The sequence below is a fragment of the Ursus maritimus genome, unplaced genomic scaffold (genome assembly GCF_017311325.1).
Source record: "Ursus maritimus isolate PB19 unplaced genomic scaffold, ASM1731132v1 scaffold_28, whole genome shotgun sequence".
NCBI classification, from domain to species: domain Eukaryota; kingdom Metazoa; phylum Chordata; class Mammalia; order Carnivora; family Ursidae; genus Ursus; species Ursus maritimus.
The window spans coordinates 1,033,182-1,054,031 of record NW_024425341.1 but is presented as its reverse complement, the minus strand read 5'-3'; the positions used below and the strand labels follow the sequence as shown (position 1 = coordinate 1,054,031).

The following is a 20,850-nucleotide window of genomic DNA, read 5'->3' as shown; positions in this document are numbered from 1 at the left end:
CAAACAGTGCTTCAGAGGGGAGGGGGTGGGGGAATAGGATAGGCTGGTGATGGGTATTAAGGAGGGCATGTATTGCATGGTGCACTGGGTGTTATACGCAACTAATGAATCATCGAACTTTACATCAGAAACCAGGGATGTACTGTATGGTGACTAACATAATATAATAAAAAATATTATTATTAAAAAATAAAAAATAAAGCACTTTTGTTGTACACAGAGCCATTTAATCCAATTCAACCACCGACCCTAAAAAAGCCAACTGAAGCAAGAAACCACTTCTTTTCCTGAAGTCCAAGAAACTGAGAGGACAGTAAACTGTGTGCTGGCTAGACAGGGGGCTTGAATTAATCAAGTTTCTAGGGTCAAATTAAGAAATGGTTTATTAGGTAAGATCTGCTCAGGTTCTAACAAACCCACCTGGCGGCCTCAACTACTTAATGCAAACACAGATCAAAGTAACAGAATTTTCAGGTTAAAGATCATGAAGTTCAACTCCTTCATTTAATAGGTGAGGAAAATGAGGCTCAGCTAACTTGACGTGTTAACAAGAAAGATGATTCGCTCAGTCACTCAACCGTTAATGGAGAGCTGACCTTTTGACTGCGAAGCCAGTGCCCTGCCCACCACGCCCAAGGGCACATCCGCCTCTCCCGGCTCAATCACCGTCAGGTGCCCTAGTGTAGGTGAACAGGAGGCACTGCTCCCTCCACCCACCCAGCGGTGCTCTATCTGTGGTGACAAATTAACCGTGCGGAGACCACACCTGCTCACTGTTTCCAAAATCCATCAGGAGCTTGCAACTCACCGAGGAACCTTTGAGAAAACTGCTTTCTGAAAATAATTTCAAAGGCTCTTCTTGGGCAGCACAAATGAAAGGAAGCCTTCATTCTTTCTGCCCTCCTGGTGGATCAACAGATTAACGCGGCTTCATCTGCCGTAGATGCGGTTCCCCGAGGGCACCCGTGCACTCACCGTGGAACCAGGGAGCTATGGTGTCTGACGTTCTCTGGTAGCCTGCTCGCAGTGGCAGCTGCTCCTCTTTAAACCACTGAATGATGTCCTCCTGGGCAAAGCCGGATGCCGTCCTCGTCACTCCCTGCTTTCTGTGATTTAGAAAACAGTTTTTCAAGTTAGACTTAACTAACTTGAAAACAATGCCTTCAAAAACCAGATATACCCTGAATATCTAAGTCATGTATAAAGGGAGACAGGACAATATATATTTGAAGATCTAAATACGTGGGCTGAGCTAATGGGAAGGGTCCACCTAACTAACTCCTCAAGGGCTAGTCAAAAAAATAGGAAGGAACATAAATCTGTCACTTGTCCTTCCAGTCCTATAGGGCTAGTCATGGGTAGGAGCTACTGCTGTGTTAATACACAGATTTTAATTCATTTTTAATATGAATAAAAGCTCCATTAGCTTCCAATTAAAATTTGAGAAAATAAGCATTAAAAAGTGAAATATACCTCCAACACTATTTTCCTTGGGAGCATGTTCTTGCAAACAAAAGAAATGCAATAAAATAAATTTCTTTCCTAACATTTTCAGAATTAAACTTTCTCTTCTTTCTGTTTCCAACCTCCCTGACTTGCTTTCTTCTCTCCTGCACTTTGAAGAGGTTTGGTTCTGCTAAAGACAGTCTCCGAAATATAAAGTCAAAGAAAGAAGAGTGTTTGATGATTGGTAAGAAAAAGCTACAAGCGGCAGAACCATTTTGAACTATATTCAGTCGCAGAACTAAAGTTCTGGAATGTTAAGTCAATTTCCATTACAAAAAGTAACACTGCAATGTAATAAACATATTTCTAAGTCTCACACAACAGCCCACTAATTTTGAGCAAAACTCAATGTAAAAACGATGATGGGTTTGAATGAACTGCTGGGATGCCTGTCATGTAAATTGACTTATGGCTCTTTCTGCGTTTTATGGTAACACGTGTCCCCACGAGTTCCATGTGACATGTACGTCAGACGTACATATATGCATGTACATATTCACATGCATACATACAGAGCATTTTCGAGAAGATAGCCTACAATATTTGACTTTTTGGGGAAACAGATCCTGCACACACATGAGATTACATGACAAGTGCTCTTACTAGCTGTCAAATCAGGTTCTTTTTCTTTGGGAAGTCTTTGGAGGTTAAGCAAAAACTCTAAGGACAGCCAATCTCTGTCTTTTCTTGGGCTGGCTCCTAGCTGACCTTGGTCATCACTGTTGTCCCAGCCCAAAAACCACCCTGCCTGGCCGCCTCACAAGAAGCATTTCATGCAAGTGTATTAAGTTGGAAAAACTGAGCTCACTGAGCACAGCTCAAAACAAGAATTGCCCTTATTAAAGGCCACCTTCACTGCTGTCAATCATATACACTGTGCACTAAAAATACTGTGGGCTGGGCATATTACAAGTCACAGCCACACCCTTGGAAGAGCCTGGAGAACAGGGGCAGTTCAAAAACAGCCCTGCTGGGGATCTGGGGCCCATGCACAGACCAGCTCGGGCACCGGAGAGGATCCCGTGCAAGAGCTCACACCTTTGTGACCTGGTCACAAAACTGTGAGGATACCTGTTTCTCATTACTCTTCTTAGGTTTTTGTTCATAAGAAAAAAATCATTCCCCAAACTGTCACTTTGTAGAACTTGATCTTTTAGTTCTGGTCCCTACATCCCAAAACGGAACCTTTCAGTTGAGTAAGTAGAAATAATTATAGTAAAGGAAAAGGTCCACCTTCCTGTTTCCTCTGAGGTCATAATCCCCATTAGGAAAAGCCTTGAAGATCACTACTGACTCCAAGCAAAGAGAGATTTGTTTGCTTTTTATTTCTCTATACTTGTATCAGAGAAGTATTTTTGGTTTTCATTTCAGAAGGCAAGGCTTTAGATAACTCTGTTTTGTTCAATCATTATTTGATTCTTCTGGTATGTTTTAAATAATGTCTTTCTACATATTAGAATATGCAAAAATCATATAATATCCAGGAGAAAATAATTTTATAATCAGTTAACTAACATAAGGGAAAGGGGGTTTCTGCTATGATATCATTGTGTTTTTCTTCAGGGATTTTACAAAACAAACTGTTCTACCTAATTTCCTGTAGCCTAGGAGGCAAAGGCACCAACATGACCAGAAAAGTGTTCATTCAAAAAAGGAACAGTTCCAAATTCTTAACCTATGAACTTGGCTCTGTATCGCAGAATGAGTATTACCATCAAATCTTTAATCCTGAGCAATGAAAACATAACTTTATGATGCCATGAAAGTCAGCAAGCCCTTAGGTTCCTACTTTGATATTGTTTCCTACTAAGAACGATACTGAGCACTGATGAAACCCCCATTGTTTCTGCTTCTACCCTCACTGGCTGGCCTCCTGCCACTAGGTGGGGGTGGGGGTGGGGGTGCGCTAGTGGTGCAGGATGGCACTGAACTCAATGTATATCCTCTCTAAGTTACTGGGTATCTTAATTATAAGAAACTGTGGATATTTTACAGATGAGAAGAGAATGAATCCAGACCAGGTATCTCGGGAAGAAAGGCTTAGAGGTGAGGCTGAATTTCATTACACAGGCAGCCAGCTGGTCCTCCACTCCCCATGGCCCATCATGCAATTTGTCTTTAATCAGCCAGTTTCAACCATCTGTGTGGCTTCTTACCCAAGAGGATTCCGAGGGTATCCCGCCGGGCTTAGGAAGTGAGGCTTGGGTGGAAGGGGGGGTCTTTTTGGTTTCTGTGGAACACCTGGGGGACTTCGCGGTTCCTCATCGCTTCCTCCTTTTTCAGCTGCTAGGGATAACCTCTTGTAGTCTTCCCGCGCTTGCTTCGCCAAAGAGCGTCTCTTCTCATCCGCTGCTTTGGATTTTCGCACTAGAACAACAAGGGGGTTTGAGAAAGGCCTTGGTCAGCCCACAGAGATGGTGAGAAGAATCAGCTGGTGAAGAGAGCAGTTTCTCAGGAGATGCTGTCATCTGCTGATAATACTGAACAATCACTATCAACACCCAGGACGCACATAGTTCAGGCCTGCACATTCACAATGACCCAGCATTCACTGCAGAATTCCTGTCTTTCTAAGGGGGGTTTAGGACTTCCTAAGAGGGAGGAGGAGGGGGATGGGAGGAGACAGAAATGGAGAACCACATGTTTGAGAATTTCCTGCATTTGGCAAGACTAAGTGAGGAGTCACAGCCTGAGCACGAATTCCAACTGGCCAGGAGCCTTTGAATAAGAAGAGCTGACATCACATCCCTCACATCCCTCACACACTCAGCTCAGGACATCACTAGCAAAACTCAGGCTGTCAGGAACTCATCAGCACGGCGGCTTGTGGCTGTGGACAGGGTGTGAGATCAGTGAGGCTCGCCACAGGTCACACTCAGAGCCCCCAGAGAGCTGAACCAAATGTGAACCGGCCTGCCGGACCAAAAAAATACAATGATTCTCACCACAATCAGAGAATGTGCTGGGACACATAAAAAGCACCCCAAGGCCACCTTTTAATGTTGCTTTGTAAAATAGAGGGTTTATTGTTTTGTTTTGTTTTTGTTTTTGTTTTAGCAACACAGTAGTAAAGGGCAGGATGCTAAAACTAATTTTCATTGACTGTGTTTGCACTTCAGGTGTTCTTGGGAAAGCCCTGTTATATTTGACTTCAAAGAGATGCCAAAAACGGTCCATTACACTAGAATTTCACTGCATGGAAGTGACTGGACCTTGCGAATATTTTCATTTCGCCCAACTGTCATGTTAATGGCGTTCATTGTCATGGAACTGAAGACCGGACTCTCCACATCCTGCAAACATTGTCACTTCCGTTCTCCTGTTCTCTCCCTCAAGTGGCCTCCAGCGATGACCTGGCTGGTAAACCTCCTCGAGTCAGCTGGAAACTCTGATCATGTCTCAAACCAGCGTTCTCCCCTATTTTCCCCTAGCGTCCCTGAGCACGCTCTGCTCTGCCCTAGCCTGCGCTGACCTCTTCCTGAGGGGTTTATCGCTGGCAGTGCTAACTCAAAAAGGAGTCAGGGTCAGGTCATAGATATGGGAGGGATGCTGATATAACCAATCGGTTACACCTGGGTTCTTCTATTACAAAGTTAAGGTGAGTTCACTGTTGAAAATTTAGAAAAGTATAGAATAACGAGAAGAAGAATTCAAAATAAATCTCAAATCCTATCTGTCTGAAAAAAAATTAATGTTAACATGTTAATAACCTTCCAGTTCTTTTACTTCATATACTAAGGCATTTTTAAATAGGGATATTTTCATACAATTTTATATTTTTTCTTCTTCAAGTGGAAAAAAAGATATAAACATATCCCAAGGTCATTAAACCCTCTTCCACAACATGTTTTTTCAGAGCTATATACCATTCCGTCAAATAGCTGCATCACAACCGTGATGGTACAAAGATGAATGGAGAACCTTTCTACTATTCCAGAAGTAACTCGTAAGCCTTTGTGTAACAACTTAGTAATAATTCTCTCAACAGCCATTTTAAATGCTTCTTAGATTGACCATTCGTTAAGAGAAGGGATTGGCCTGGAGAGACTAAGGTGTTATGGAGGCCTCTGGGTACTCACGAGACGCCTGCCAGTCTGAATCTTCTTTCCAGCTTTTATAAATCTGCATGGTTTTCTCCTCATCTATTTGTTTTAGTTCTTCATCTTGTGTTTTCTTTACAGGTTCTTTCTTCTGTTTTAAAAAAGGAAAAAAAAAAACAGAAACAAACACTAGTGAGTAATTCTGGCAGTCTTCTGAGAGGAAGAAGAGGGTGCAGAAGGAGGTGGGGTGGGAGGAGTCGGGGCATGGAGGGGCCAGTTTCTATGTAACACCCTCTGGCCCCCTGGCAATTTGTTGTTCTGGGAAAAACTTGGAGTCAGCGATGCCTGAAGCTGACTCTACACGACCCAGCTGTGCAACCACATGGCCCGTTACCAAACCTCTCTTAACCGTTCCCAACCCACATGGCCTAAGTAGAATTAGAAAACTGAAACTAGTTCATAGGGTTATAGTGAGGGTTAAATAATATTTAAAGTGTCTCCCATAGTCTGTAACACATAGTGAGACTCAATAAAGGGGCGCCTGGGTGGCACAGAGGTTAAGCGTCTGCCTTCAGCTCAGGGCGTGATCCCGGCGTTGTGGGATCGAGCCCCACATCAGGCTCCTCTGCTATGAGCCTGCTTCTTCCTCTCCCACTCCCCCTGCTTGTGTTCCCTCTCTCGCTGGCTGTCTCTATCTGTGTTAAATAAATAAATAAAATCTTTAAAAAAAAAAAGACTCAATAAATATCCACTTTCCTCAAACATAGCACTTATCTGTTTTAAATTGAATTCCCTCGAGTAGAGTATAAACACCGCCTCACGGCACCAGCGTACACACGGCAGTATCTTACATTTCTAGAGCAATCTCAGCTGTATCTCCATGTGCCCTCAAACCAGTGTGTCTAAAAATGGTACTAGGACTACCTGGGTGGCTCAGTTGGTTAAGGGTCTTCCTTCAGCTCAGGTCATGATCTCAGGGTCCTGGGATCAAGCTCCACATTGGGCTCCACACTCAGCGGGGAGTCTGCTTCTCTGTCTCCCTCTGCCCTTCTCCCCACTCATGCTTCTGCTCTCTCTCTCTAATAAATAAAATCTTTAAAAAATTACTTAAAAATGTGGTACTTACACATGATTTTAGGTAACCCAAAAAGGAATTTTTTTAAAAATTTTTTATAAAGCATCCTCTTCGAGAAAATATAAAATAAAAAACATAAGCCTTCCTTAAAAAGGGAATTTGCTTTTTTTTTAAATTGTAAAATATACATAACATAAAAATTACCATTTTAACCTTTTTTAAAATGGTGGAAGAATACACACACATAAAAACCGTGTTAGTCATTTTGCAGTGAATAGCTCTGTGGCATTATGTACACTGAAGGGAACTAGTTTTTAACTAAAGAAAAACTAACACACCAAATTACTTAGACCTAAAAATACTTTATTTGGGTATGGCCTTCTGAGTGCTTATTAGAAAACTGAATTTAGCACTTGATGAACTAAATAAAAGCTTTAGTCACCTAAATAATGAAGCAAGCTGAGAGGGTCAGAAAAGACTGACCATGCTTTGCTTCGCATCTCAGAATTGACAGGTCTTTTTTTTCTTCTGAGTTTTCCTATAGAAAGATAAAGACATCCTTTCTGTTAAATTATTTCACCCCAGCTAAAATATAAACCTTGATGTTGTGAAACTTGTTTTTGATCACCGTGGGAAGTCATAAATCACAGTTAATGTAGGAGGTGATCATTCACATATTGTCTTTCATTTCAGATGTAAATAAACTTTTGTGTATTTATTATTTTCATTTTTCCCCTTACTTTCTTTTCCTGCCTAGAGCTAAGCTCCCTTGGTTTCCTAATATTATAAAACCCAAAAAACAGCTTTTGGTGTTTTAAATGACTATTAAAATTTGCTATCACCTTACTGAAGCCATTTATAAACCTGAAATACATAAAAAGTACTGCTAGCAATTTCTAAGCTTAAACAGAAAAAAACTTAAAAGTGGAGCTTTGTTCATCATCCACATGCATATTTTAAAATGATTTAAAATGATTAGAAAAGAGCTATAACATTAAACCATGATAGCATGGATATTGCTGCTTAGGAAAAGGAAAAAGTTTACAAAGTGAGTCTACTTAAGGAGAAATATTCAGTAACTAATAATTCAGGGGGTACGTGGTTGATGACAATCAAATGTTGGGGAGTGCTATAGCTAGTAAATCATACTCCTTTTTAACCAGCAGTGTCATTATGTATGGGGCACAGAGGGAAAGGAGACAAATTAATGGGTTTCACAGAGTAACGGATGAGATGAGCCCTGACCACTCTACTTATTCAAAGCGGCTAGAAAACTTAAGGACTTGGCCTGAGTTTCTCTAAGAATTCCTGCAGAAAATTTACTTTTAGCAAAATCTTTACAGGTTGGTCTTTACTTCCTCTACTTAGGAAACCAAACCATCACTTCATTTTTAGGAGTGTTTGCAAGAAGCATGTAGGTCCAGGATGGGGATGGTGAGCCAAGCATGGGAGAGTCAGGTAGAGGCTGAGGGGTGAAGGGGCAGCAGGGCTGAGGCTGGACACTGGTCCAAACACCCACAGGCTGAGGTTTAGACATGGGGATGGGCAGTTTGATGTCAAAACATCTTATTTACCCCAAAGATACAGACATAGTTATTTACCTAAAGATACAGATATAGTGAAGAGAAGGGACATATGCACCCCAGTGTTCATAGCAACATTGTCCACAATAGTCAAACTGTGGAAGGAGCCGAGATGCCCTTCAACAGATGAATGGATAAAGAAGATGTGGTCCATATATACAATGGAATATTACTCAGCCATCAGAAAGAATGAATACCCAACATTTGCATCAACATGAATGGAACTGGAGGAGATAATGCTAAGTGAAATAAGTCAAGCAGAGAAAGACAATTATCATATGGTTTCACTCATTTGTGGAACATAAGGAATAGCAGGGAGATCGTTAGGAGATGGAAGGGAAAAATGAAGGGGGGGTAAACAGAGGGGGAAATGAACCACGAGAGACTATGGACTCTGGGAAACAAACTGAGGGTTTTGGGAGGGGGGATGGCTAGCCCCTTGATGGGTAGTAAGGAGCGCATGTATTGCATGGAGCACCGGGTGTTATACGCAAACAATGAATCATGGAACACTACATCAAAAACTAATGATGTATTATATGGTGACTAACATATCATAAAAAAAAAAACAACCCAAAAAACAAAACAAAACAAAAAACCCCAAAAAACCATCTCCCACAGGAAGCCTCTCATCCCAGCCTGTTAATGGAAATACTTCCCACCGGTTTCCTCATTAGACCCTCTCCATTGCCTCCAAAGTCAGAAAGCTGTTTTATTATCTCTGTTCTACAGAGAAGCTGGGTAAGTGATCTATCTGCTTATTCATTCTCTTGAGTTCCCATACAATTTCTTAAGTCAGAGAAGGAATGCATTGGCCCATGGCTCTGGGCGTTCTCATGAGATGTGTGAAGACTATGAAAATCTTGCTGTCTCACATCTAGAAACGCTTGAGAACCAACTAGTCTACCCCCCCCCTTATTTTGGAGATGAGAAAGCTCAGGCTGTCTCTTTTCCATCTAGACTCACTGGCTAGATGATCTCATCTTTCATCATGGGTGACATAACACCAAGATAAAAGATTCCTTACAAGGGTCTACATGATTTCTCAGCCCTAATCTCCCTTCTCATTCACTGACCTCTCTGCCATTCCTTGACCATGTCAAGTGAACTCTTGCCTTTGTGCCTTCATACTTGGTGTTGCCTCTGCCTGGGACATGTCCCAGTTATCCACATGGCTCCCTCCCTCATTACTTCAGGTCTCTACTCCAATAGCCCCTTCTCAGAGTAACCTTCCCTGACCACCTCTATAAAAAGCCAATCTCCACCCTCCCAGCATTCCTCAGCTCCCGTATCCTGCATTATTTTTCTCCACAGAAGTTATGACCATCTGACTTCATAGATGTGTTTGTTGTCTGTCTCCCTCATCCAGAATATACGCTTCCTGAGGGCAGGGGTTTTATCTGTTTTGTTCACTATGCTTCCAGTGCCTGTAACAGTGACTAGCACATAAGAGAAACTCAACAGATGTTGGTTGAATAAATACACAGATCCTTTGTTTTTCTATCCTTTAAAATGAAGCAGGGCAATCCGGGCAGTGTTACTGAAATTTTCCTTTAGATGCTCTATTGCTGCTGTTTTAGATAGGTACATATTGTATCAGCAGGATGCACACCGGGACTACACCGCAAAAATTCATCATGGTTTCTCAAAGTCTCCATGCGAGCTATCCCAGTTCACGCATGTCCCTGTAGACCAGGCAGGGAATCGACTGAACCGTCCACTGGAACACAGACCTCCATCATGGCCGCATCTCAGGTCTGTGGTCACTCAGAACCTTCTCTTTACAACTTCATATCTTACATTACTTTTTCAAATTTTCTGCAGGTCAAATCCTACTACGGTTTCCAACTGCCCATCTATGCTCCATTTATTGTGAGGAATGTACAATGTGATACAATCTAGCACGATGGAGGCAACAGGCTCTGCCTGTAGGGAGAATCACATCTGGATGGATGTGTGAGAGATTTGAGTGCCCAAAGGAGCTCCCGGCACAGTGGGCATGGATGGCACAAGAGGCTGCTCATTGAACAGGGTCATGCTCACAGAAACAAGGAATGCATAAGGAACTTAGTCAGAATTCACAGTTTCTGCCTAGTTAAATGCTTCATTTATCGCTTCCTGAAATTGGTCTTCCCTCAGTGTTTGCTGCAGCCCGGGATATTGTCTCTGTGTTAGATCTTCCATGAGGAGTTTAGCAGATAGGTCTGGCATCTGTTCTTTCCATGATATTCAAGACTTTTCCAACTCCAGGTAAAAACGAATAGCTCTGTTCGCAAGCTTTTAAAGACAGATTTCACATTCTGCTGCTTTCATTTCTGCATGAGACTAATATTACCAATTTGTGAAACATTAGTGGAAATGGCTATGCATTTAGCCCCCTGAAGACAGAATGTAAGTTTTTACCTGGTGAAATCCATATGCCTTCATACGATTGATAGAATCTGCCAACATTTGTTGAATATTTCTTGAGGAATTGGAGAGTGACTAAAAATTAAACGAAACACGTTTTTATACCATTTAGAGCTACAATGCAATTTCAGCAGATAATCTGTTCATGCTTCCCCTGTTTCAATGTCCCCTAACGTGCCCCATCCCCATAGGTTGGTGCACCAAAGTTTCCCACCAGCACCTGATTTCCTAAGCCAATAATGACTGAGGCAGCAGGTATGCGATGCTGCCATCTCCCCACTCAATAGGGCTTGGAAATGAATTATTGCTCAAGATCCTGGAGCTGGCGGTTTGCGCAGGACAAGTGGGTTTCTGTATTTTGTTCCTGGCCCCTGAATGACTTCTAGACATCACCATTATTCCTTAATTTAAATTCTCTTCTTCTCTTAATCCCTGCTCTACCTCATCCCCTGTTTTAGGTTAGACCAGAGAAACGCTTAGTCTCTGCCATTTATATATATGCATTATATTTATATGCTTTGCTCCCTATCTAGGTAGGACCAGAGGCATGACTAGAATATCAGTTCGGTGCCTGGGAGCTCTGCCCACTTTCCCAGCCTGATTGCACTCCCTCCCCACCTCTCCCACCTGTTACCCAGCCCAGCCTCTGGATTTCTGCTGCTCCAGACGGATCTCCCAGGAGGCAACTCCTGCCAGTGGGGTTCCCAGATCCGTTGCCTGAATTCCCTGGTGTCACTGCTGTCTGCCACATGCCAACCGCTCAGACACTGTGACTGAGCTGGCATATCACACTGAGCGCCTCTTAGCAGGTCAGTTACACAGGCCCCTGTCACCCTGTCCCTGGCCTGAGCGCAGAGTCGGGGCCAAGTCCCAGCATGGAAAGCCACATGCCCTATACAGCTTAATAGAGCCACCTGCAGCCCATATTACCAGGATTTATGTGCCTTGTGCCTGAGGATTCACTCCTCAATTTTGATGTTGATCAGAAACTGTCAGTAAATTTTCAGAAAAATGTTGGTACCACAATTTAGTGTGGAGCACAGAGGATACTTTAGGGTCATTACTATGCCATGTACTAAACCAGTGTGTCTACCTCAAATTTGCCCCCTTTTTCACAGTAGGTACACCGCATTTCCCAGCTGCCCTAGCAGTTACGTATGCCCGTGGGAATAAGTTATCTGAACTATAATGCAGGTGATAACTGGTATTTGCCACTTCTATTCTAGCCCTTAAAACCTCCTTCACACATGCCTCTAAGCCACTTCCCCTTTCCTTTGAGCTGAAATTGTGGAGCAGTCATGCTACTCAGGAGAGTAGCTAGACAGGAGAGCCCTCAAAAGACTGAGTCCCTAATTGACTGTGTGGACCTGGGCCCTCCTGAACCAGAACCCATCTTGGATGTTATAAGAGAGAAAGATGAACTTCTGTTGTGTTTTGACCATTACATTTTGGGTCTATTTGTTACAAAAGTTTCGTCTATCTTAGTTCATAAAAATGGCCGTGACAACTGCTTCAAGCCCTCTGCTGGGATTTTTTATAATCATGGGGACTGCTAGTAATGCTAATTCCACTGGTGGCTACTAGTCATGGAAGGCTCATTACGACCAGGCACTGTGACTTAATAAGTATTATTTTTATTTCTCACAACATCTCTGATGGGTGGGCATCAGCAGAAGAAACTGAATGGCAGAGGAGCTGTGTATCTTGCTGGCATCACACAGCTGACTTGTTCCAGAGTTTATACTTTTTCCACTATGTCAACACTGTAATGATAGGAAATGAGCTGTAGATCAAAAGTTTCTTTATGCTTATTACTTGGCAAAAAATGAATCCTATAGGTTTCACAATTACTACCTTCCATATTCTGTCTTGTTTTTTATTTTAATATTATAAAAGGATACAGAACCGCTTTGCATCCAAAACAGTACCAGTTCTCCTTATCTATAAACAGGTTAGAACTGTTCCAACAGGTTTTGTGTATGTCTGTTCAAAAGTCCAATGCAATTTTGAAGGGCTTGGACTTGCAGTCTCTGAATGAATGTCCACCATAAGGAACGTGATCTTTAAAAACGGGCTCACTCTCCCTTTCCTCAATGATGTAAGATCTGTGGGGCATCATTTTGCAAGAAGGATCAGTTTCTTCTATGCTGAAAATTAGGCGGCAGGTAACCACCCTCCCTTGCCTCCTCAAGCAGGGTAGATAAGGTTCCAGGTTCATAGCTACCCACCCAGCCTCTCCACTGGTTTGTCACGGGCCCTGGACCAATATAGCCGGCAGAGCTTTGGACCAAGGATTTGTCAGCGGCACCTCCACCATACGTAGCCTTTAGTTCTCTCAAACAAACTCTCCGTTGTTTCCTGAATTAGCATCAGGCTAACAGGCATCTGATATGTCTCTTCTAACATATATTTTACTTTGTCAAACATCTCCCCCTGTCACTTGCCAATTACTGTCATGGACATAATACTTTAAGCATACTGTGTGAGTTATTCTTTGTCCCTTAGAATTATTTGTTCAACTGAGTGATTCATCTTATGTACACATACAACATTGTTTTCTCAACACTTGCTCTTTTTTTTATTATCTTAATTTTTTTCTATCATCTATCTATCACCAAGGGCAAACTACCTCAAGATGCCCCACTTTGGCATGAAGATTATTTTTGAGTTAAAAGCAATCAAAACATAGCATATTCAGGAAAAGGTCTTTACCTCCCCACCTCAATTGCCTAAAAGAATTTAGATAAAGCACCTGCTCCAGGAAGAGAACTTTATCGCTATAGATAACTACATTATACTATGAACTAGGTATGGCAGAGAGGGAAGAACCTAGCAAAGCCTGTTTGATCAAAGTCCTCTATGTCCCATTCTTCCTGAGTGGCCCAGCAAACATTTGTTCACCAAACACTTACTCCTTTTCATCCTCCTGTGAATTGCATTCCTTCCCTTTAAGCCCCAGACCCTTAGCCTCTTTCTCCTTAGTTCAGGATGATGTATATACCTCATTTTGCTTGACTGTCTTTGGCATTTCCATGTCTGTGTGGGTGCCCATACATATGAAATTAAATTCGATTTTCTCCTGTTAATCTATCCCATGTCAATTTGATTCTTAGTCTGGCCAGAAGGACCTGGGTGGACAGGGGAAATTCTTCCTCCCTGACACCAGCATTTCAACATTCTCACTGATTTTGCGCTTATCAGAAATGATGAGGTTATTCATATTTTCTTAAGATAATTCAAAACTAAGCACAGACACACGAACCAGACAATGAAATGGATGTGATGCTGGGGACTGAAGGGACGAGTGTGACCATCAGCACCATCTGCTGGAGCTGGTCAGAGTTGCCTGCCTTTCTCTGTCCCAAGGTTTAGGTTCTGTTTTCAGTACGCCAAAGCTCAAAGTTGGTTCTTGAGTAGAAGAGTCTGAGCATAAATAATTCCGACTAGTTGAACAACCACCCAGTTAACAACTACACAGTACTTCTACTGAATGCTTCTGTATGTCTAAAATATATTGTAAACTCCAAAACTATTCACATATACTAAGAATCACATTGATAAAAATTCTAATTTTCAAGGTGAACCAAGATTTGCAATCACTCCAAAGTGCTAAAATAAAATAAAGATTGATTACAAATCTTGTATGGAGCCGGTTCATTCGGATACACATTCTACAAATCCATGGGATACAAGTTCAATGTAATAGACTAAAGAGAGTATGATCCAAAAGAGATGTCCTTTATTAAAAAACAAAACCAGACTACCAGCTTGAAAGTGATGATTACTGACGCCAACGCCAGACGGAGACAATCTTAGGACTACTGTGGCCACTCTGAGCATTCTCAGAGTGAAGATGAAGAGGCTTCTTGGAGACGGTACCGTGTCCCCTCTGAAGCTTGCACAGGATGCCGTGTTCCCGGGAATATACTCTTTAGCTATTCCTATTTGTAACACAAGAAAGAGAGGAATACTACCCCCACCTGCATAATTTTTGCTTTCAAAGCACTTTCAAGTCCAATATATCATTTGACCTTCAGTACTTTCCCTTTACCAAAGAGGTAAGCTGACCTGTTAATAGGCAGGAAAGCAGAGACTGAAACCCATGCCCTCTGCATGTCTACAGCTTGCTCTTTGTGTGCAGTGTCCCAGAGAGAACATATGTTTGTTCTCATGCATGCAAGCCTCTGCAGCCACCTCCCGTTTGCTCCATTAAAGACACTTCTGCAGCTGCTGAAACTCTACGGGCAGAGCTGAAGCAATCTCACCTGCTTATATCCTTTATTTAAAAATAAAAACCGCCACTGAATATTTATGCAAAATCTCCACAAAATAAAGTGAAAACTTGAAAGCCAGTGACATCAGAAGCTAGTGGACTTCCTGCAGACACCGAGTCAGAATGGTCCCCTCTAGTCAGTGCAGGCCCAATTAGATCTGGGAGTGGAGCCCATTTGTACTGAGCAAAGGGTGGTATGAATGTGTATATATATGTATATTTTAATTACCATTAAATTCAAAAGCATGGCAGTTCAAATCTATATAAGCAATTGGATTATCAAAAGATGCTGTAGCAATATCAGTATTGCATGGTTACAGATTATGTTTCCCCCAGAGACTGTGTGTCCCATGAGGATTACAGGCTACTTACATTCACTTTTAAAATGTGATTTGAAAAATAGTTCATTCTGACTTTTAATTTAATATTCACTCTGTCTAAAAGTACGGTTATGCAATGTATTAATTCCAAATAAACCAGAAAGCTCCAATAAACAGAACATTTTTAGCATTCAATTTTTATGGTGAAGATGAAAATGATGAATTAACAGGCTAAATCCAAGAGTTTACTTTTGAAAACAAACTACTAGGCTAAGTATTTAGCCATCTTGTTCTTACACCTCTTAAATCCATGGTGTTCCTCAATGGACAACAGGTTAGAATCATAGCCTCCATGAAGGCAAAAGACCGTGTCTGCCTAATTCACTGATACGTGGGGCCTCAGCAAACAGAACAGTGACTGGCACTTAGTAAAGGCCTCAATAAGTATTTGGTGCATGACTGAACTCACCATAAATTCCAAAACACTTTCTCAATCATTAAAAAATATTCAGTCTAGTTTTAATATTAATGAAGAGAGACAATTAAGATTCTCTGAAAATTGATGGCCTGTAACGCACCTGGTTTGCTAGCCAGGTTACTGGAATAATCAGATCATCCCCTTTCCAGCCACTTTAAATAAAACTTGCCAATGATGACGATAATATTAAGCATTTGAGCATGCTGGGATTTAGCTTTTTCTTTCTAAAATAATAAGAGAGGCAGAATAATGAAACTGCCTTGAGAAAGTTACAAAGGAGAATAATACGGAGTGGAGATAACTTCCAAAGGCCAACTAGACGAACAAGATGAAAACAGGACAGTTTTACTAGTGAAAATATGGTACATGTCCCTATGGAATGATTTTTCTGAAACATGAATTAGGACAACAGAGACCCTAGGGAGTCTTTTCCCTACTTTGCTAACACTGCTCCTAGTAAATTCTGCGCACAGGGACTACTGGATAGCCTGACTTTGAAGTGCAACAGACTCTAGTATGGTGTGTAGTTTTATGGCATATCTTTAAATAACACATTGTCTGAGCTTATTCTGCATTTATTAGAGCATCGAACTGTCACACTGGATGAGCACCTGCCCACTTCCATTGCACCTTCCCCTCTACAACCCTCAGAGCACTATGCAAACAGTAGAACTGGGCAGGGACGTGCTCAGAAAACGCAATAATGCGGTACACGTAAAGGCTGGTAGGGCAAAGCATTTCAGATATGAGAGAGTTCCAAAGGCCACCCTCACCATCTCACCAGGGACACACCTGATATATGTTCCATGAAAGAGGAAAAGAAGACTAGCAAGGGAAATAAAGTAATTATTAAATATAAAGTATAAGGATAACGTAATAAAGGATTGTTAAGAGATTAGACAGAGTTTTAAAAGCATGATGGCTATGGGAAGTCTTGACACAACGGAATATAGGAACCTAACTATAACTGGTAGAAAATAATATTTATATCAAACATAATACTGTACAAAACACCTCAGTATATTTTGCTTCATTTGGTTTGTTCTCACATCCAAACCAGTGATATGTAGCTGTTATAACCGCCATTGTTTAGGTAAGGAAACGGAGCCCCAGACACGTTAAATGAGTAAGTGGTCAGCAGCACCTCGTATCTCCAGACTCAGGATTCCATAACTTCTTCCTGGCACATTACGTCTAGTGAGTTGTAGAAGTGAGTTACTGTAAATGTCACGCAAAATAAAGTTGTGTTACCAACTTCGTAATGTGCAATTCTCAAGACTAAAAATGGTTTTCTCTTTTGTCATTTACCTTATATTAAGCATTTTATACAACATACTGCTTTTAAAAACACATCAGCTTAAATGGTATCTAAGGCCCAAGGATTTTGTAATTCTATCTTCTATAAAATTTTATTCCACAGACTACCATGAAATTCTATTACAGTTACATGGAAACTACTTGGGTAATTGTGTAGCTTTCCGTTTATGGCTCTACTTTTGAATTAATAAAATGAGCACAACAAATCCCTTGTCCGTTTTTGTCTAGCATACCCAACACTGCATCTCTCACAAAAACAATACTGAAATGCTTCCTGCAGGTACACTACAAGGGAATATACATCAAGGCAAACAGTTACTGTTTGGGGATTATCCCTCTTTTTTCTTCACATCTGTTGAAAAGAAAGCTATAGGCCCAAAATGGTGTCATCTAGGGTGAGGCTCCAAGTCAGTAAACCAAAACTTAATACCAAACCGAACTGCAGTTTCAACCCCCCAGAAATTGACCTTTCAGCAGTCAACATGGGAATTTCCTGGTCAGCACTAGGAATTTTACTGACAGACCCCTTCCGTTCCCTTAGGAGGGCGACCTTGCCTAAAACAATGGATTCTTTGCTAACAATTTCCTTTTCTCCACTCCCTCTCTACTTTTCCTTTTCTGTAGCTCTTTGGAGCTCCCCTCTACTTGCCAGACAGATGCTGCCCAATTTATGAACCGATTAATAAGCCAGTTAGATCTTTAAAGTTTGCACAATTTAATTTTTGTTATTTAACACATCCAATTCAATCCTCAGAATTCTAGCCTGCATTTCAGGAATACATTTTCCCATTCTGTTTACATTCAGGTTCCTTGTTATAAATGTGAACCCAACTCCCTTCAGGGCTTGACGAAATAGCTGTGTGCAGATAAGAGCCAGGCAAGGCCAACGTGGTTCCACCACGCCCAGGCACAAGGGCATCTACTCCGGGTGGTGTGCACTCTCCACCCTGCCCACTCACCAAGCTTTAGTACTCATCTCCAAGGAACTGTGATCGAATACTACTTTACTAACACACTAATTTACAGTCTTTACCAAAGCACAAGCCACATATAACCAAAACTTTGGTTGCTCTACAAGTAGCACCTGGAGAAGAACAAGGGCCCAAAATACCAACTCTTTTCTATCCATTGAAAGAAGTGGTCCTGATCTCAGTATCTTGCTTCCGAATCTCTCCTTTATAAAGGCAAACAACCAAAATCCAGTTTTAGACAACTGCTGGTTTCTGCATAGAGAGCAAGAGTAACTTTTTGGTTCAGAAAGGAAAACCTCAGTGGAAGTCCTTCCTCGTGTCTGAAAATAGTTTTACAGGGTGCTCCTTCACTGCTGTCTACCGATGGGAACACAAAGCCGTGAGTTAGAATAACACTTTAAAACATAACTGAATACTACCGTGGTTTCAATGTCAAGGTTACAATCAAAATGTACAGTTCAGTAGCATGTTTTTGTTATCATTCTGTTATAGCAAAATGACAGACTTAAAAACATACCAGAGCCTTGGGACAGTGCACGCATGCACGTGTGCAAAGTAGGGGTACAGACACAAGAGCTGTCACCTCTAACTCTCGTTCTTTAAAGATATGAAGAGGAGGACTCTTGCTCAAGGCGTCTTAAGCCATGAGCCTCAAGGTTTTTTGGGTTTTTTGTTTGTTTGTTTGTTTTAGGAATGCTTTGAATCCCCGATGTTTGTGATCTAATTTTTTTAATCTTCTGTTTTGCAGTATGGTCCACTCTGAAGGCCATTCGTACAAAAATAACAAGTGATTCTCTGGAGATAAAATCTACACGTGAGCAGATCTAGTTTTATTCAAGGTCCCCTTTGGGGCAAGGACAGTCAATCTATTGATTAATGAGTTCCCAGCCTACAAATTACATATAACCAGAGAAACACAAAGGGTTTTATCTTTGAATTAGTATACTCTCCCAGTCTCCCAACCACACTGAGAACTGTTCTGTTCTCTCCCCAAATTCTCTGGCACAAGAGTAGGGAAAACACGACAGCATCTAGCGGACTGTCCACATCCAGGGTCCTAACATCTCCACTTAGCCGCGGGGGATACCCAAACCTACCCAAACTTACCCAAACTTCCCAGGAGGGGGTGCCTCACAGAGTGCATCATCTAGCATTTTCTCCGGCTCCTATTAACTCCCCACCCCCCAACATTTGCCTTTGCCTGGGAATGGCGTTTGCTTCCCAACCTGCATGTCTCAGAACCTGGCTGGGTACCAGCAGTGACAGGCACCCGGGAACACTAAGTATTCAACCGTGACCCACTGAGAACCACAACCCTCTCACTAAATATTAAGCAGAGCATCATTTCTGAGTTTTCCAAGCACCATCACCACTGCCAAAAAGAAGGACGGGGCAGGTATTTTGTAGAAGGCAATAGCTTTTCAGAATAAGAACCAGACACTCAGCTCTAATCTAGGCATTACTTCAGCCTCCTCCTCAGACTGCACAAACCACGGAGCCTCCCAGGCCTCCAACTCCTCATCTGAAAAACGAAAAGGACCAAGGCTGGGCTCATGATAAAAACAGCATCTTACAACTGAAGAACGTCAGGGAATAATTCTTGCTGCTTCCATCAGATGACACTGGGCAAGCACCCTCATGTTTATATATTTTCTCAGCTGCCTTTGTAAAGAAACAGTGTTGCTAATTTAATCCCTATTTTATAGAAGGAATTGATTCCTTACAGGACACTGGCTGGAGTCCCAGAGCTGCCTGGGAGGACTGAGGCCTCCGTGTCCAGACCAGAAGTCTTGCCCTGTGTCAGTGGCACGTGTCACAGTGTCTGGTACTTCATCAGGCAGTCTTACCTTTGGCTATCTATTTGTTAAAATGAAAATTTTAAATCAACATAAGTATATTCTTTAAAAATTTTTTTCATTACAGATTATCTTGAATGTGAAGAAAACTGTTCTGAGACTGGACCCCAAGTTTTCTAAACCCTGAAGTGGGGATCTAACAACTCTTTTCAAAACCCCCAGATTTGCTTCTCATCGCTCGAAGGGTGAAACAGAAATTCTTCAGCCTTAGACTTGGGGCAAATCTTTCATTATTCTACAAGAGATCTCCTTGGATGAATTCATCTGCTAATGAAGATACAAAAGAAATCATTATTATATTGATATAAAATAATCCAAAAGCAAACCTATAGTTGGGCTGTTTAGTGTTCTGGTTCTGTTAGGAGTTAGTTGGACAGTTAGGTAGTTAGGGCCAGGGACCCTAACAAGAAGATATGGAGTCAGGACAGCTGACACGGAACAGCACTAACATCCTGTTTTACAGCATAGACAGGACCATATTAACATTCTGCTTTGCAGCCTTTGCAGAAGTGATTTTTGCAAAATGTCCTAAAATAAAAGAATTAATCCCAAAGCATCTGTCACCATCCTGGGCAAGGGGCAGTTAAGAGCTAAGGCCCCAGATGTCAGCAAAAAAGACCATCCACACGTAGACATTAACCTAATAGGTAGACAGATACGTGACCGAAGTCCTGACTGGCACGACTCAGCACACCCTGACTGCTGAAGATAGTTCTGCAGAAGAGCTCGTAAAACCCCCTACACTTAAACTTAGAAACTCCAAGGGCAGCCCTCTTGGGTCCCCTCCCTCTCTGGGACCTTTATGCTCTTGCTCAATAAACTTTGCTTTGCTGCCCATCATTCCTTGGTCTACCTCTTCATTCCTCAAAGAGCCCAAAGGGACAAAAACTGCGGGCACTAAAGGCAGAAAATCCTGCAACAGTTCCACAGAGGGAAGAGTCCAACTCTCTGCATTTTGTACATGTGAGAAGATTAGCTCTTTCCCAGGTGGGCCAAGAAATACAGTTTTGAGTCTGGGGTGG

At 41.9% G+C, this 20,850-nt stretch overlaps 1 protein-coding gene across 2 annotated transcripts in view; it reads right to left on the bottom strand.

Annotated features, from left to right (window-relative positions):
* The window catches only part of SH2D4A (SH2 domain containing 4A), a 53,257-nt gene that overhangs the window by 15,345 nt on the left and 17,062 nt on the right, over positions 1–20,850 (bottom strand). Inside the window, exons 4-7 of one of the 2 annotated variants that reach the window (XM_008706264.2) lie at positions 10,608–10,688; positions 5,586–5,697; positions 3,663–3,873; positions 976–1,106 (exon numbers count right to left, since the gene is read on the bottom strand). In XM_008706264.2, the coding sequence (XP_008704486.1) occupies positions 976–1,106; positions 3,663–3,873; positions 5,586–5,697; positions 10,608–10,688 (535 nt within the window). The remainder of the gene's footprint in view (positions 1–975; positions 1,107–3,662; positions 3,874–5,585; positions 5,698–10,607; positions 10,689–20,850) is intronic. The other variant, XM_040643191.1, reaches the window with a different exon arrangement.